This window comes from Nannobrachium achirus (assembly GCF_963921795.1).
Source record: "Nannobrachium achirus genome assembly, chromosome: 11".
Lineage (NCBI taxonomy): Eukaryota > Metazoa > Chordata > Actinopteri > Myctophiformes > Myctophidae > Nannobrachium > Nannobrachium achirus.
In genome coordinates, this window is record NC_137820.1 from 35,485,155 (window position 1) to 35,503,847 (window position 18,693).

Sequence of the window (18,693 nt, forward strand, 5' to 3'; positions counted from 1 at the left end):
TCAGACGAAAATTTCATCAAAACAAAACACTCGCAACAGTCATATCATTAATTCATGAGGAAATTGTCCTCCTGATTTGGCTCTGAGCTTGGGCCGCTTGTTTCCAGTCTACACAAAATATCTTTGCCAAAAATTGCTCAGAACGCGGTGCATTGACTAACACTTAATTACAGTAATTTGTATGTAATTAATCATTAACCATTGTGATTAACAGTTAATCAATGAACACATCAATGATTAACCTGTGTTCAGGGTTTAATTTGTGCCGGAGCTGGCCAGAGCTCGGCTCAGGAACCTGCTTTCCGCGCTCCAGGAAATGCAGAAGGCGCTCCGTCACCTCAAATGCACATACAATACAAGACGTTTTTATTTTAGACTATTTATTATTAATTAAACTTTCACATTTTCCACTCAATGCAATGGAAAAGGACCTTGGATGAATTTAAATTGAGTGGAAGCGTGTATCTATTCGCCTTCTCCAGGTTCTATGTTCCCCGCTTACCTAACCCTAACCCTAACCTTAAGGTTAGTGGGGAGAACCCGGGGAACATAGAACCAAGGGAAGATAGAACCCGAGGAACATAAGGGTGACCCAAAGAGACAGAGACAGATACAGAGTGATGGGCAGTGTTGGGTATGTTACACAGGATTACTGTCATTAAAATGTATTCCATTATGTTACAGGATTACCTTCAGAGAAAAGTAACATGTTAGATTATTTTTGAGACAGACATGGGCTTTTCCACCAGGAAATAACTGCTTCGGGTTCTTTCTCCCACCTATGGGATGAACCAGAGTTGAGCTTTTCCACCAAGAACTAATTGGTTCCGAACCGTAAAAGTTGGTTCTCGGCCGGTTCGCAAGAACAAACCAAGGTTCCAAGAAAGTTGCCATCCCATAGGCGGGAGAAAGAACCCGAACCGGTTCTTTTGCCAGTGGAAAAGGTCCCAGAGAGAGAGCGAGCTGGGCCGTGCGTATCTGTCTTTGTTCTGTGATTTTGTGCCTGTCAAAAGTGAGATTGGAGTATAGGCTATTGTTTAAAACCGTGTTGCCAGTGAACATGCATGGATTCATTTACCTGGCTCCAGCCCATAGACTCGCCCACTCTCTGAGCGGACTGGTTCTCAGCGTCGTGTCTGAAATCAGGCTATGGATTCATATTATGTGTCTCGCGTGCATAAAAATGAAACTTGTTGTGCTGTCCTGCAGATACTTGGGGGAAGTGGCACTCCTAATGTAGGTGCGCATCATTTTAAAACAAGATTCAACCACATCAAATGGTTAAACACATTTTTTTAATATATTCCAGATCTGTCTTCGATATGAAATAAATATTATTTTTCATTCACCGTGAATAAACCCCCTCTAACAACCGCACTCACCACACACACAAACGGACATGCACGCACACACGCACACACACACACACACATGCTCTACACAGAAAACATCTCCCACAGGCCTCGCTAGCATCATGTAATATTGATGTTGTTCATCTCATTACAAAACCACAACAGCAGCACTGCTCTTACACTATTGATGGATTCACCTGGTACACACCTCACACACATACTCACACTCTCACACACACACACACACACACACACACACACACACACACACACACACACACACACACATGCTTGTGCGAACACGCACGCCTTATCTTTAGAAAAAGGAGTCGACAACAGTTATTCATTTCAAAGGAAAACCATACTTTTCTCCCACCCGAGAAAGAATTGTTGTTTTTCACCAGCCTCTGGTATTTAGTCATATGTCATGGGTGATTGTCCCCTACGGCCATTCTCTCTCTCTCTCTCTCTCTCTCTCTCTCTCTCTCTCTCTCTCTCTCTCTCTCTCTCTCTCTCTCTCTAACATAAACTAACATAATTGAACATGATATAAATATTTCATCAGTCATTTTCATTTGTGTTGTGAAGCCATGAGTATTGAATATATATATACATGTATACAGGTCCTTCTCAAAAAATTAGAATATTGTGTAAAAGTTCATTTTCTTCTGTAATATAATAGATTTTTTAAAACTTTCATATATTTTAGATTCATTTTGCATGCAGTAAAATATTCAAAAGCTTTTTTGTTTTAATTTGGATTTTTATGGCATACAGCTCATGAAAATCAAAAATCCATATCTCAAAATATTAGAATATTCCACATGACCACTCAAAAGAAGCATTTATAATACCGAAATGTCAAAGTTCTGAAAGGTTATGTTAATTTATGCACTCAGTACTTGGTATGGAATACTTTTGAACACATTCCTTCATCAATGGGGCGTGGCATGAAGGTGGTCAGCCTGTGGTACTGCTGAGGTGTTATGGAAGCCCAGGTTTGATTGATTGAGGCCATAAGCTCATCTGTGTGGTTGAGTCTGGTGTCTCTCATCTTCCTCTTGACAACACAACACAGATTCTCTGTGGGGTTCAGGTCAGGCCAGTTTGCTGGTCAGTTAAGGCCAGTAATACCATGGTCACTACACCAGTTACTGTAGTTTTGGCTATGTGGGCATGGTGCCAAGTGCTTCTGGCTAAAGGAAATCATCATCTCCATAAAGCTTGTCAACCTACAGAAGCGCAAAGTGCTCAAAAATCCCCAGGTAGATGGATGTCTTGACTCTGAACTTGATGAAACACAGTGGACCAACACCTGCAATACATTGCAATGCTGGCCCATGGGAGTGTCGCCACTCCGACAATAAGAAGTCACTGTCGGAATGGAGATATGTCTGAATGGAGACATGTTCCCGTTTTGGCCACATTGTGTTATCAAGTTCAGAGTCAAGACAGTCATCTACCTGGGGATTTTAGAGCACTTAATGCTTCCGTAGATTGAAAAGCTTTATTGAGATGATAATTTATTTTATCCAGAAGCACTTAGCACCTGCCCACAGAGCCAAAACTACTAGTAACTGGTGTAGTGACCATGGTATTACTGGCCTTAACTGACCAGCAAACTGGCCTGACCTGAACCCCACAGAGAATCTGTGTTGTGTTGTCAAGAGGAAGATGAGAGACACCAGACTCAACCACACAGATGAACTTAAGGCCTCGATCAAAGCAAACCTGGGCTTCCATAACACTTCAGCAGTACCACAGGCTGACCACCTTCATGCCACGCCCCATTGATGAAGGAATTTGTTCAAAAGTATTCCATACCAAGTACTGAGTGCATAAATTGACATAACCTTTCAGAACTTTGACATTTCTGTATTATAAATGCGTATTTTGAGTGGTCATGTGGAATATTCTAATATTTTGAGATATGGGTTTTTGATTTTCATGAGCTGTATGCCATAAAAATCCAAATTAAAACAAAAAAAGCTTTTGAATATTTCACTGCATGCACAATGAATCTAAAATATATGAAAGTTTAAAAAAATCTATTATATTACAGAAGAAAATGAACTCTTACACAATATTCTAATTTTTTGAGAAGGACCGGTATATATATATATATATATATATATATAGTAAGAAAAGGGTCATAATAATGACATCAATCTCCATATATGGACATAAAAGAGACAGGGACTGACAGATACAGAGAGCCGGCTGTCCCGGTCCACAAATACGTCCGTGTCGAGGGAGTGCGGTGACTGCCGTAGAGTAGTTTGAATATCCAGTCATCCAGATCCGCCAGTCCATCTACTGCATATGCCCAAATATGGAAATTTCAATATACTGTATGGGCAATTGGGCATATGCTGATAGCTTCAGGGATCTCCATATATGGGCATAAAAGTGGTCAAGGACCGACTGAACCAGATATCTCCATATATGGGCACAAAAGAGACACAGACAGACGGGTTCAACATGTACTCTGACAAAGCCCTCTGCATTATTTTATGCTTTAACTATTGACAAATAGCAGACATACAAGCTCACAGCGTGGCACCGAGTGCCACACTGCTAGCTTGTAGATCTGCTATTTTTGAAAAATCGTGATACGTTTTGCAAATCTTTACTCAGACATGTTGGTCGGATCGGCAGTGCGACATACCGGTAGGTGTGAGGGCCTCGTAGCTACTAGTAACAGCAGATCTACAAGCTCACAATGTTTCACAGTTAAACAGATACAGTATGTTTCCCTCTGTCAGGAGCAACGCTACCGCCTGGCAAGGCTGGGCAGCATGAGATCAGCATGATGTCACACACACACACACACACACACACACACACACACACACACACACACACACACACACACACACACACACACACACACACACACACACACACTTCTACTGCCCCTTCTATACTTGGCACGGCCTGAAAAGCCCCTCTCTGTTCTGTAAGTGCGAACACACCCTCCGACCCTGCCACACACACACACACACACACACACACACACACACACACACACACACACACACACACACACACACACACACACACACACACACACACACACACACAGTGCTTTGAACAGCATGCAGTACAAAGTTGGGACTTCCCAAAAGTCAGACTGGAATGATATGAGACCAGAGGAGCTTAGAGGCTCTTGCTACAGGACAGAACTTCACACATTTACTGTAAGAGAGAGAGAGAGAGAGAGAGAGAGAGAGAGAGAGAGAGAGAGAGAGAGAGAGAGAGAGAGAGAGAGAGGTGTGGGGGGGAGATAGATAGATAGATAGATAGATAGATAGATAGATAGATAGAGTCAAGCTGGAAACAATTACACTTTTTGAAGAGTGCCATTCATTTGATCCTCCTTATCGCAGAATTGATACTTTTACTTGAGTAAAACTTTGGAGTACTTTTTTCCACCACTGTCAGTGAGCACCTCAATGGTTGATGGGTTGTAACAGGGCAGGCATATCACAATGTGTGTGTGTGTGTGTGTGTGTGTGTGTGTGTGTGTGTGTGTGTGTGTGTGTGTGTGTGTTTGTGTGCGTGCGTGCGTGCGTGCGTGCGTGCGTGCGTGCGTGCGTGCGTGCGTTTGAACGCTATAGACATCCAAAGCACTCCTCAGCTCAAAGGGCGTTCTCATGTGGACTCGGCCCCTTATACTTCTGTGTTGCCTAGTGAAAACATCACACTCACAGTCACAAAGAAACACTCATGGCAAATCTGGCCACTTGCCAGAGAGACTTTTAAGGGAACTCAACTCCCGACTCCTCTTCCCCACGAGATGCCGTTAACATGGAAAGTTGCAAACTTAGAGATTACGATTTCTTTTGCATGTACATTACAATGTGAATGGAGAGACAGCACTGGAGCACAGATGCACTAAAGTCAGGGGATATTAATACAATCTGGGAATAAATTCCTTACCAAGAAATGTCTTCACCAATGTGTTGGTAAAAGTAACACATCTAACAAAGTTTGAAATTCAATATCCCAATGGGAATTTTTGACAGCTGCTGAAAGATGGGGGCCCATTCCCTTAGTAAACACTATACTGTACAGGACAAAGTAAGACGCCTCAGGGCGACCACCACAGTGATGTGGACATCAAGGATCTCCATGTATGGGCATAAAAGGGATTTCTTTCCCCCCCTGGACGTACAGGGATCTCCATATCTCCATATATGGGCATAAAAGAGATTTTGTTCCCCCCTGGCATCACAGGGATCTCTCTAACAGGGCATCATTAATATTGATGACATCAGGGAACTCCATATATGGGCATAAAAGGGATTCTGTTAGTGTGACATCACAGTAAAGCCAGAGCGTGATGTCAGAGCAGCAAACCCATTCTGGTAGAGCGGTTCCCCTGACATCACAGTGACGTCATAGCATGATGTCAGAGCGGCAAACCCATAGACTGCAAAAATGTGTACATGTCTACACGTACGGATGGACAACGACAAACTGTGATGTTTCTCATTGTAAACTGCGACTTTTGGTCGCAATAAAAAATCACTGCTTTAGCATGATTCTGCATGATTCTGCATGATTCATTGCAAGCATTTGTTTTGCACGGAATACACTCCTTGGGCTAAAAACGGTCCACAAAAAAAAATCACACCCGTGTGAACTGAGCGGTGGGGTCATTTCACATCGGCTGCCCAGGATTAACCAAGATTTAATCGGCAGTTGCCATGGAAACCCGCAATTTTTGCTCTTTCTGCAGCTCAATGGAAAAAGTAATCAGAGTAAATGTTTTTTGGAAGAAAATCATGCATGCAGCATCCGATTGCCATGAAAAACTGAAGAAGACCTCACACCATTTTCACAATGGCCTACAACGCCACCAAGAGGCCACAATAACCTTCCGGACCTGGCCTGTGCTTCTCTTATAGAAACCCGGGCTTTTATTTGTCTCAAGAGTAGCGGGCACCAGGCTTTTATCGGAAGGAGGTGTGTATAAGAGAAGAAGGCCTATATTCCTATTTTTCAAAAAGATCAGAATGAATAAATCAATATTTTGTGACAGTTTGAACCCAATAAAATGTAATGGTTTAATTTATTGAAACCAAGTACTGTACTAAATGCACAGTGCACTTACAGGTGGACACTGGTCATTTTAACTTAACAGTTAAGTTCAGCTGCAAATAACAGCTGACATTAACAACACATGAACAGTGCAAATTAAGCAGATGTGACTTAATAAGAACACGCAAAACAAGCAAAACTTCAAAGCAGACAGACAGACAGAGGGAGGAGAGGGAGAGAGGAGGAGAAAAATAGACAGAAATGTCTTATTTCAATCACTCAACTTTTGAGTAGATATCCTTCACACTGGGTTGAGTTTGTCACACATTGAATCAGGGGGCCCGCGCGGTGGTCCGCAATAGTCCCCATGCAGGGGTCCCCGGACGGGGTAATCTACTCTGAACATGGTGGCTACATCATAGCTAAACTAGCATCTGTTGTGTGTTGTTTGTTGTCATGCTAATGCACCCGGAAGTAGTTTGGAGACAGGAGCAGGTCACGCTACTCACACGGTACCATAGTAAACATCGCCATCTAGAGGCTTATATTGGAACGACGGCGTGTAAGTGTTTTTTTCAACGGCGCCCCGGAAATTAAAGAAGGTCGGGTTTTTTATTGAATACAGGACATTATTAGAGAATTTACGTAAAAACGGACTATTTTATTAATACAAAATGGTATGACCCTCCCTTGGACTAAAATTAGAAATGCATGACCCACCCCTATTTTTATCCAGGGGTACCCTTGCACATATGCTACTTAAAGCAGATTTCTGGGGCTATTTCTTTCCCTTTATAGTAAATGAATGGGACCCCAACTTTCAGCAGCAGTCAAAAATTCCCCTATAGGGTTAGGTTATTGAATTTCAAACTTTGTTAGATGTGTTACTAGACAGTAGTGAAAACATTTCTTGGTAAGGAATTTATTCACAGATTTGACATTATTCTGATAACTACTATTTCTATTTCTGACAACTATTTACCAGAATGCAGGGTTAATTTTGACAGCAGGATAGCAGCAGTCAACAATTCCCCTAGGGTTATTGAATTTCAAACTTTGTTAGATGGGTTACTACTAGACAGTAGACACCTTTACAAACACATTGGTGAAAACATTTCTTGTTAAGGAATTTATTCACAGATTTGACATTATTATTCTGATAACTACTATTTATATTTCTGAGTAGCCTACTATTGACCAAAATGCAGTGTTAATTTTGACAGCAGGATTTGATATATAGTTGTGCTTTATACTCACACAGGAATAAACCAACCAAGAAGACAACACCAGGCTTCTTTTTCAAACCAACAGGAATTCCACTGAATTTAAAAGACAATCTATACTATAATTTTGCGAATGTCTGAGTGAGTGAGTGAGTGAGTGAGTGAGTGTCTGTCTGTCTGTCTGTCTGTCTGAAACAACGTTTCTCCTCAGTGGCTGGAGCAATTGATCTGAAATCGCATCATCATTAGCATATGAACACACCTAACATAACTGTGAAGCCCGTTTGTCACTTTCACAAATCATATACTGTATAGCATTTTTATGGTGTATCTACTATCTATTCTGCATCTAGCATGAGGCACATCTATTCTGCATCTAGCATGAGGCAACATGTTTAACCAGCTCTCTGTGTGTGTGTGTGTGTGTGTGTGTGTGTGTGTGTGTGTGTGTGTGTGTGTGTGTGTGTGTGTGTGTGTGTGTGTGTGTGTGTGTGTGTGTGCAGGCAGGCGGGTGTGTGCGCAGGCGGGTGGGCGGGTGGGCGGGCGGGCTGGGGGGGGGGGGGGGTAGCCATTAAACGAAACGGGTATTTCTTACATTGATGCTCCTACATATTATCATGCAAGCACCAGTTAAAGTTACTTTCCATCCCTCATATACTGTATGCACAGTGCACATCCCATAACCCACACACTGCACATCATTTTGGAGCTCATATCTTTGAACGGGTAAGGGCTAGTAATAATAAATCATTTGTTTCAACCAGGACTGGAAGCTGGATAAAGATAGCAGCACCATCTGACCCATATCACCCACAGACAGACACTGGTTGCCCCAGAGAGCGCGAGGAAATGGATTCTGAACCGCGGGGAAGCACCGACTCCATCTGTTTCCCTGTCCAGGCTGGTGTCCCCCACCATACGCAGGGGCGTCACACCAAATTCTGGACCCTGAGTACAAGGATTCACTGCAGGCCCCCCATGAATGTTAACTATTGAAAAATAGCAGATATACAAGCTTGCGCTGCAAGCGTGTATATCTGCTATTTTTGAAAAATCGTGAAAATGTGTGCAAGAAACCTATGTCAAGGACCCCCAAGATGATATGTATTTGGCCACGGACCCCGATCTCAAAATATTTAGTTCCAGGGACCCCCAGAAGCAAAATTTTAGTTAGAAATGTTCGCTTAAAAAACACATATATTCAAAGATTTTCACACATTTTCACAATTTTTCAAAAATAGCAGATCTACAAGCTTGCAGCGCGGCACTCGGTGCCGCGCTGTGAGCTTGTATATCTGCTATTTTTCAATAGATAAAGTTATTAGGGCCCCTCCACCTTGGGCCCCAGTAACTCAGTCCCACTTTCCTACCCATTGTGACACCCCTGACCATACGCACCCATGCCCAGTGTTGTAAAGTAACAAAGTACATGTACTTAAGTACTGTGCTCAAAGGAGACCCACATGCATTTGGGTCTCCATCTGAAATCAATGGGGGTACATTTATTGTAACCAAATTACTGTCTTTGGAATGCAACAAAAAACACAAAATATTATTGAACTCAAGTCTCCATGGCGTGAGTAGAAAAAAAGTCATTTGAGGCGTGAACTACTCCTTTAAGTACAGTTTTCAGGTATGTGTTTACTTTACTTGAGTGTTTCCGATTTCCAATACTTTTACTTCTACTCCACTACATCTCGGGTAATTTTTTTTTACAATTATTTGAAAACTTTAGTTACTAGTTACTTTACAGATATAAATGATTATATAATAAAACATACAACACGATGCATTGTGAGCTTGTAGATCTGCTATTTTTAAACATTTTGTACATTTACTTTTGGTACCTTAAATAAATTTTGATGCCAATACTTTCGTTCTTTTATTCAAGTATATTTTGAATTCTGGACTTTTACTTGTAACAGAGTATTTCTATATTGCAGTATTGATACTTTTACTTAAGTAAAATATGCGAGTACTTTTTACACCACTGATACCCACCCATGCCCACCCCACCCTTCCTGAAATGCTTCACACCGTTGCTCAGCTGTGCCTGCATGGCAACAGAGCAGCATGGGTACCAAACTGCCAGCCCGTTACCAAATGCATCCTTCCTTCCATCCACCCATACGTCCATACATTCATAGATCCATACATCCATACAGGCATACAGCTGACCACCTCCGTCGCCACAAGGTGTGGTGAAATGAAAGAAATATATATGTTTTTCACACTTTTAGAGCATATCATATGGCCATACTATCCATACATTTTTGTGTATTTTTATATTTTCATATCAAAAGTCCCTAAAAGGCCACGCTTAATTACTCCCTGTAAATGAACACGTGCTGCGTGATGACATAGATCGACTCTTGTTGAATATGAAATAATCTTGATTACATCCACCTGCTTGATTCCCATAGCTGCACTTGCCTTCAAACACAGCTAATTTTAATGACAGCTAAGTTTCTAATCTCATTCAAGATGACATCCATACGGTGTATTACTCATTACTCAAACTTAATCAGCACACTCAAATATGTATCTGAAAACATTATAGGTTAGAAATAAACAGAGCACACACACAAGCACACATTCAGTATAGCTATGGTGCGTACGTAGGCCTACCAGATCATAGTGCAGATAAAATGAAATGTCAAAGATAATTGTGAGTGTGTTTATGCATGCAGTGTGCGAGGCGTGTGTGTGTGTGGGGGGGGGGGGGGGGGGGGAGTGTTTGTGAACAGGTATGTGTCATGCTGTGTGTGTGTGTGTGTGTGTGTGTGTGTGTGTGTGTGTGTGTGTGTGTGTGTGTGTGTGTGTGTGTGTGTGTGTGTGTGTGTGTGTGTGTGTGTGTGTGCGCGTGCGCCTGTCCCTGGGAGCGGCATTCCATTGCGTAACCTTCTGGCATGCTTGTGGCCTGCTGGCACGGCCATCTGCTGCCTGGAGGAACAGAGCTGACCAGTCTCTAGCTCCACAACACTGGAGCTGCCCTCATGCTAATGCACAGTAGAACAGGTGCTGTTACCAACCACAGATGGACATTTTGTAAATCTATGTCATGCTATATTGTTTCCCCCTTATTGTGTTACTTTGAGGGTATACATGTTGAAGTTTGCTGGACAATGAAACTTGTTGGGGCTTTTTGGAATTTGGTGAAGCTTTTTTCAGTTGCTGGAGCTTGGTGAAGCTTGGTGAAGCTTGTTGGAGTTTGTTGAAGCTTGGTGGAGCTTGCTGGAGCTTGGTGGAGCTTGGTAAAGCTTGGTGGAGCTTGTTGGAGCTTGATGACGCTTTTTGGAGCTTGTTGGAGTTTGGTGAAGCTTGTTGGAGCTTGCTGGAGCTTGATGAAGATTGTTGGAGCTTGGTGAAGCTTGGTGAAGCTTGTTGGAGCTTGTTGAAGCTTGTTGAAGCTTGTTGAAGCTTGCTGGAGCTTGTTGGAGCTTGTTGGAGCTTGATGAATCTTGCTGAAGCTTGTTGAAGCTTGTTGAAGCTTGCTGGAGCTTGCTGGAGCTTGTTGAAGCTTGCTGGAGCTTGTTGGAGCTTGTTGGAGCTTGATGAATCTTGCTGAAGCTTGTTGAAGCTTGTTGAAGCTTGTTGAAGCTTGCTGGAGCTTGTTGAAGCTTGCTGAAGCATGGTGAAGCTTGGTGAAGCTTGGTAGAGCTTGTTGGAGCTTGTTGGAGCTTGATGAAGCTTGTTGGAGCTTGGTAAAGCTTGTTGGAGCTTGTTGGAGCTTGATGAAGCTTGTTGAAGCTTGTTGAAGCTTGCTGGAGCTTGTTGAAGCTTGTTGAAGCATGGTGAAGCTTGCTGGAGCTTGGTGAAGCTGGTTGCATGTCTAAGTTGGCCTCATGCAGTAACAGCCGTGCAGACAAACAGGAGTGAAGAGGCAGCTCCATCTCAGCAGGCTGTTCTTCACACATAATCTGCTTCACAATCACACTTCACTGCGCTCATCGCATAATACATTCTGTGTGAATGTGTGTGTGTGAATGTGTGTGTGTGTGTGTGTGTGTGTGTGTGTGTGTGTGTGTGTGTGTGTGTGTGTGTGTGTGTGTGTGTGTGTGTGTGTGTGCGCGTGTGCGTGCGTGTATGCGTGCATGTGCGTGCGTGTGCCGTCATGCCACATGCATTCGTTTATTTCTTAAAGGCGCGAGGCAGAGTTTAAGAACAGGCTGACATTTACCGCCAGAGAAGCAATTAAATGATTCTGCTGAGGAATGACTTCTCTGATCTGTTGTTTCCATCGGGTTGACACCCATTTTGGGTCATCGACCCGTTTTCAAGGTGTATGGGTAAAAGTACCTGTTCACCACCACCATTAGGTGGTGCAGGGGTAAAAGTACCAGTGCGTCCTCAGACTCCTCACTGACACAGTAGGGTACAACTGTACATCCTCTCCGGCGCACCGGACTGTGGAAAACGGATCAGATAGTTTAGGATCCATCTAGCAACTTACTGATGAAGTGTATACTCTTTCTATTTGCAGTATTGACACAAGAGTTATTCATTTCATTGACCAAGCTCTGCAGTAGAGCGTCAACATATTCTTTCAGCCGTGATTTCACAGCCATGACATCACAACACAGTGGTACACATCATTGCCGTAGCAACAGCCATATTGTGAATATTATGGGTGTCTCTGAGGTCAAAGCCAGGCCAGAGATAGACACACACACACACACACACACACCGAGGAATGCAGCCATTGGCTGCGCTCCTCCCTCCGCCCTGGCAGGAAACAGGAAGTAGCTAATGAGGAACAAGCGTCTACATGACCCCGTGAGACCCCACACTCCCTGCGTGACCTCTCACCTCTCCCCACAGCTGGCCAGCTGCCCCGTCCTCTGGACCAATCAGAACTGAGAAAACAAACAGTGACCTGGAACCGTGCCGTCGACGCTGGTGTGAGAAACCAGCAGGCACGTGCACACATAGACATTAACCCTCTAAGGCCCGCATTAAGAAATACTTGAAATAAAAAATTGAAAAAAATCAGATGGTGTTGTAGGAGTCCTATTAACTCATTGAATGCCATTTCAAGATGGCCCCCAAGTACCAGACTGCCACTATCCTAGATTTCTAGTGCACGGATACATTTTTAGTGCACGGATCGTGCACGCCCATGCACCATATATGCATCATATGTGTAGTACTTTTTAACAGCTTTCAAACAAAAAAATCCGCTTGGAAATCCGTTCAGGCATTCATGAGATAGAAGCCTTCAAAGTCAGACAAAACAAACACTGCCACCTTCCAAATTTCTAGTGCACGGATCAATTTTTAGTGCACGGATCGTGCACGCCCATGCCTAGATCATGCACCATATGTGTAGTACTTTTTAACAGCTTTCAAACAAAAAAATCCGCTTGGAAATCCGTTCAGGCATTCATGAGATACAAGCCTTCAAAGTCAGACAAAACAGCCATTTTTGACATTTTGAAAGATGTGTTTGTTATGGGGCTAAACATGCAATTTCGCAATTGCGATCATGCCTAATACATTTGAGGCATTTTTAGAATTTTTTTTATAAAAAATGTTTTTGAAAAAAAAAAAAAAAAATTTTTTTTTTTTTTTTTCAAAATGGCTTCCAACTCGGGAAACTCGGGCTGTGGCAGCCTGGGAGTACTGTAATAACTCGTGAAACTCGTGCCTTGGCAGTCAATGAGTTAAGAGGAAAATGTAATGTTTTTTTCAAAAAAATGTTTTTGTAAGATTTTATAGCCATAAATCAAAAATCATAAATCATGCTCTAATTTACATATGGGGGATATTTTTCACAATAATAACATATGTACATGTTCTAGACATTCTAATGATCACCAAAAAAAATAGTACAGGCATTTTACTTATGTTTTTGTGAGGTATAGCTTCCATGAAAAAGTGAGATGTTGTTCGTCAAAACTCTGGAATTTCAGCGGGTGTGGCGGGTGTGAATGGCAGCCCCTGTGGGGGGTATTTATATGCAAATATTGTGGCCAATGGCATTGTAATACTAAACAATAGAATCCAATGGTGGTGTTTAGGTGGTAGGGGGAGCTAAAATAAAATGATTTAAACCTTTTTTTGGATAAAATACAAACGTTGTAATATTACAACCGTGGGCCTTAGAGGGTTAAAGGGGGCTTGAGCCCCTGCCCTTTTTCCTGTCTGTAAAAAAGATCCTCTCCAGACCATGAATGCCGTTTTTACTGTGGTGAAAGAAATGCAAATGCCCCCCTTTCCATGCCATACTAGAAGGCACCATTCAAGAAGATTGCCCCGTCCAAACTCTCCTGAACTTGAATATACGGTAGCATCTTATGTTGAAAGAATTGCTCTCAGTGGTGGAAAACTTACTCAAATGTTTCACTTGAGTAAAAGTATCAGTACAAGTATTGGCATCAAAATGCACTTAAAGTAGGCCTACCACCAGTAAAAGTGCTCATTATGCAGGATGTCTCATTTCAAGTTTTCTAATGTATAACAATCTTTTGAAAATAGCAGATCTACAAGCTCACAATGCGTAGCATCACAACTCATTTTGAGCTTGGAGATCGTCAAATTTCTAATTAATTAAAGCGGCTGTCACTCAAAGTTAAAGTACTGAACATTCGAAATCCAGTAAAAATACTCCAAAACTTGTACTTAAAATGTTACTTTACACCACTGACTTTATACTTTTCTCCACACAATTATTGTACAGCTTTAGTTGCTACAAACTTTGTAGATTTTGATTATTATTACAAAACATGTATTAAAACATACTAGTAAAGAACACACTAATGGTTAAAATCCTAAAGGACCCCAACCCTAAAGAAGTCTAAGAACGGATCCCTCTCCTTGCATTGATCATTAAGGTCATCCATCAATAAGGGGAACAACTTTAGAGCGACTAAAAGCTGATTAGAAGTTGATTAAAAGTTGTGTCGAGCAACAAATAAAAATGAAAAATTCACAAGCGGCGCGAACAGCTGCGGAGATTTGGAGCTTTCTCTTATTAACATGAGCGAACATCAATTCAGATAGTAATCTACACTAGAAATACTGTTCCTTCGAAACAGTGTGGGCTCGATTCCAACCCAACAAATAGGATACTTTAAGGTACTGTAAGGTACAGTACCTTACAGTATTGTACTGTACCTTACTATACTGTACTGCACCTTACTGTACTGTACTGTACTGTACTGTAACTTACTGTACTTTACTGTACTCTACTGTACTGTACTTTACTGTATTCTACTGTAACTTACTGTACTTTACTGTACTCTACTGTACCTTACTGTACTGTACTCTACTGTACCTTACTGTACTGTACTGTACCTTACTGTACTATACTATACTGTACTCTACTGTACCGTACTGTACCTTACTGTACTGTACTCTACTGTACCTTACTATACTGTACTTTACTGTACTCTACTGTACTTTACTGTACTCCACTGTACCTTACTGTACTTTATTCTACTTTACTGTACTTTATTGTACTTTACTGTACTCTACTGTACCTTACTGTACTGTATTGTACTTTACTGTACCTTACTGTACTGTACTCTACTGTACCTTTCTGTACTGTACCTTTCTGTACCTTACTGTACTTTACTGTACTCTACTGAACCTTACTGTACTTTTACTGTACTCTACTGAACCTTACTGTACTGTACATATTCTATGTGTTCTAGATCTACATTTTTGATTCTGTGTTTGGGAACCAGCAACTGTCAAATGGACTCCAACTGTAGTGGAGTATATTGAGTGCATATACTGTAGGCTAACAATCCCAGATCACATCTGTCCTCCACTATGTCTATAACCAAGGCGTTCTTCTATGTGGCCACTCCAGACTGAGGAGTGGAGCATGGCTTTTATTGTGTTTGTGGATCTGACTTGGAAATGCATTGGTTTTGATATCTCCCTGACAACCAACAACAACCACTAATATGGCTGACTGTCCCTGCGGGCTCTAGGATATATGGCTATGGGATTTACATCCCATCGCCCGGACTTGATTCTTGATCACAGCTGTGTAATCAGTAGAGTGGAGAGGGACATTTATTTATAGTTTTAACTATAACTATAGTTTTATACATCACACAGCTTAGACATTTGGATCAAATCAGAGAGCAGACCTGTGTGAACGCAATGATATAGATAGCATATCTTAAGTGTGAACACTGCAGCCACAGCGCCTTAACATAAACATGGGTCTATTATCCTTCTCTCCACTCACTAAACCCATTGGAAATGCATTGGGTGCTTAAAGTTAAACATTTTTATTTTTTTATATTTATACTACAAAACATTTCAAAACCAAAAGTACAAGCACACGTGTCCTCAGTAAGCTGAACACATAAAAATTTGAATGGTGTTGAAAGGTGTAAGCGTTTAAGAGATGAAGCGCGCCAAAGTTTTGAGGAGATACTGACTGACTGACTGACTGACTGACTGATAGATAAATAATGAAGATAACATACGTGTGCTCGCCTTCCAGGCGAGCCCACAATTAAATATGAGACAGCAGTGAGTCTGTGTGTGTGTGTGTGTGTGTGTGTGTGTGTGTGTGTGTGTGTGTGTGTGTGTGTGTGTGTGTGTGTGTGTGTGTGTGTGTGTGTGTGTGTGTGTGTGTGTGTGCGTGCGTGCAAATAAATAATAGTCTTGTATGGTTTCCAGCAGGATTTAAACGCATCCTGTTGATGTAAAATGTCAGTCTCAGCCCATCAGCCCAAATTTCCAAAAAGTCAAAAACAAAGTTGTATACACACACACACACACACACACACACACACACACACACACACACACACACACACACACACACACACACACACACAGAGAGAGAGAGAGAGAGAGAGAGCAGGCTGTGATTCAGAAAGATCGAAAGACCCCCTCTGTCGACACAAAAGCTCACAACGGTTACAGATCGACTATTTTCTGCAAAAAATTTGGTGTAGAGGGGAAAACAGAGCTCTCTCTCTCGCTCTCTCTTTCTCTCAGCTGAGGGGTTCTTGGCCTGACAAGCGTTGAAGACCCCAGATCTAAAGCACAAACATGGACGATGCCAGCACTGAGGCGTTTTTTTGGGAGCTGATGTCAGTGAACTTAGCCACCAGTCAGGACACGCTCGATGAATTATTGATGATAAAAGAGTTAAAATAGCGCCGCCAAGACTCCAGAATGCACGATTCCTTTCTTTACAAAGAGAAGAAACTGTCCTTGCTTGTCAGGTCTGGCTTTATATTCACCTCTGAATTTCAAGAAAATGAAGTCGAATCGGAGACGTTGGCATTCTAGACGGCGTGAGGCGAGCGTTGGGCGAGATCAAAAGGAATGCGTTATAGCGTGGTGTGTGCGCGTACCTGCTCCTCCTCCCTGGACCAGTCTCCTGGGTGTGTGTGTGCACGCGTGCGTGTGTGTGTGTGTGTTAGTCTCCTGGGTTTAAACTTCAAACTGCAGTTTTGATGAAGCGCTCTGGACTCACATTGACCCGCTGGAGCTGTTTGAGATGGTGAACGCACACTCTTACACCACCCCTGTTTTTAAAGGGATAGTTCACCATGTTTTGAAGACGCCGTTCGTTGAGACACACATAGGGGTGTTTTGGGGCTTGGCCGAATCAGCCATTCCTTCACCGGGTGAAAAAACACACAGCTTTCACCGTTTTATTTAGATTACGGAACGTACACATTGTCTTGTGGGTTTGTTTCATCACTTCATGGTGAAGTATTGTAATGCGGGTATACTAATCTTTATTGTCCCCAAAGGGAAATTTGTCTTCACAAGTCTGTTCAAACAAGAAAACAACACATAAACTAACAAAACACAACATATCACAAAGACAGATCATCAGGTCCCCACTATGCACAGAAAACCATCCTAGTGACGGGGGCGAGGCAGTATGTTTAGTGCAGCGAAGGCTGAGGGGACAAAACTCCTGCTAAACCGTTAATTGGCAAATTGCAACAACCACGATCTTGTGAAATGAACATGGTACCACCAATATTTTAAATATATTCTAATATTTCCGTGATTCTGCCAATGATTAGGGATGGGGCGATAATCATTCATCGTGATACAAAACGCTCACAATAATCGTATCGCAGAGATTAAAGGGGAAGACCACCCATTTTCAATATTGAACTGTGTCATTAATATACCTTAAATGAGTTGTGTGGAAATAGAAAAAAAGTTCCCCCCCTTCTGTGTTGCCTAGAACTGGAGGATTGATTTGGGGGTTTGTATTGTAAATTATAACTTGATGACATCACACATTGTACTTTACAATACAAACCCCAAAATCAATCCTCCAGTTCTAGGCAACACAGAAGGGGGGGAACTTTTTTTCTATTTCCACACAACTCCTCTAAGGTATATTAATGACATATTTCAATATTGAAAATGGGTGGTCTTCCCCTTTAATGTATCGTGAAATTATCCTCCTTCATGTGCTGGGATCAATTCACTTTTATTTGCTGAGCAGCATATCCGGCACCATTTAAACCCTCTCTAATTGGTAAAACAGACCTGGAAATAAAGTACTTAATACAGTCTTTTTTTTCACACTCTGACAAATCTCTTAGCCGATCTAGATCTGCTATTTTTCTGGCAAATGTTCCGCCCCAGGATAATGAATGTTGGGGATATTTTGACCTGTAAGACTCCCTAAGTGTCCTTCAGGATGGATTCTGGATGGAGACCCGAATGCATTTGGGTCCCCATCTGGAATCAATGGCTGTAAATTTACTATAATCACATTTTTGTCTTAGGAATGCGACAAATAGAAAAAGGTATTATTGAACTGAAGTCTCCATGGTGTGAGTAATCAATAGAACATTTTTGGGGATGAACTACTCCTTTAATGGCATGGAACGTCTTCTGCACAAATGCATTTGGGTCCCCATCCGGAATCAATGGGGGTATATTTACTATAATCACATTTGTTGTCTTAGGAATGCAACAAAAACGAAAAATATATATATATTAACTCAAGTCTCCATGGCAAGAGTAATCAATAGAAGAAAAAGTCATTTTGGGGGTGAACTACTCCTTTAAGTCTACAAACCAGCTCTGACAGTGTGATAAAACCCAGTTCCAATTGGAAA

General features: G+C 41.9%; 1 protein-coding gene across 1 annotated transcript in view; it reads right to left on the reverse strand.

Moving 5' to 3' along the window:
• The window catches only part of reln (reelin), a gene marked incomplete at its 5' end in the record, with an annotated part of 143,796 nt that extends 134,116 nt beyond the window's left edge, over positions 1–9,680 (reverse strand). Inside the window, 1 exon segment of the mRNA XM_080737038.1 lies at positions 9,623–9,680. Coding sequence (XP_080593164.1) covers positions 9,623–9,680 — 58 coding nt within the window.
• Between the last annotated feature and the right edge of the window lie 9,013 nt (positions 9,681–18,693).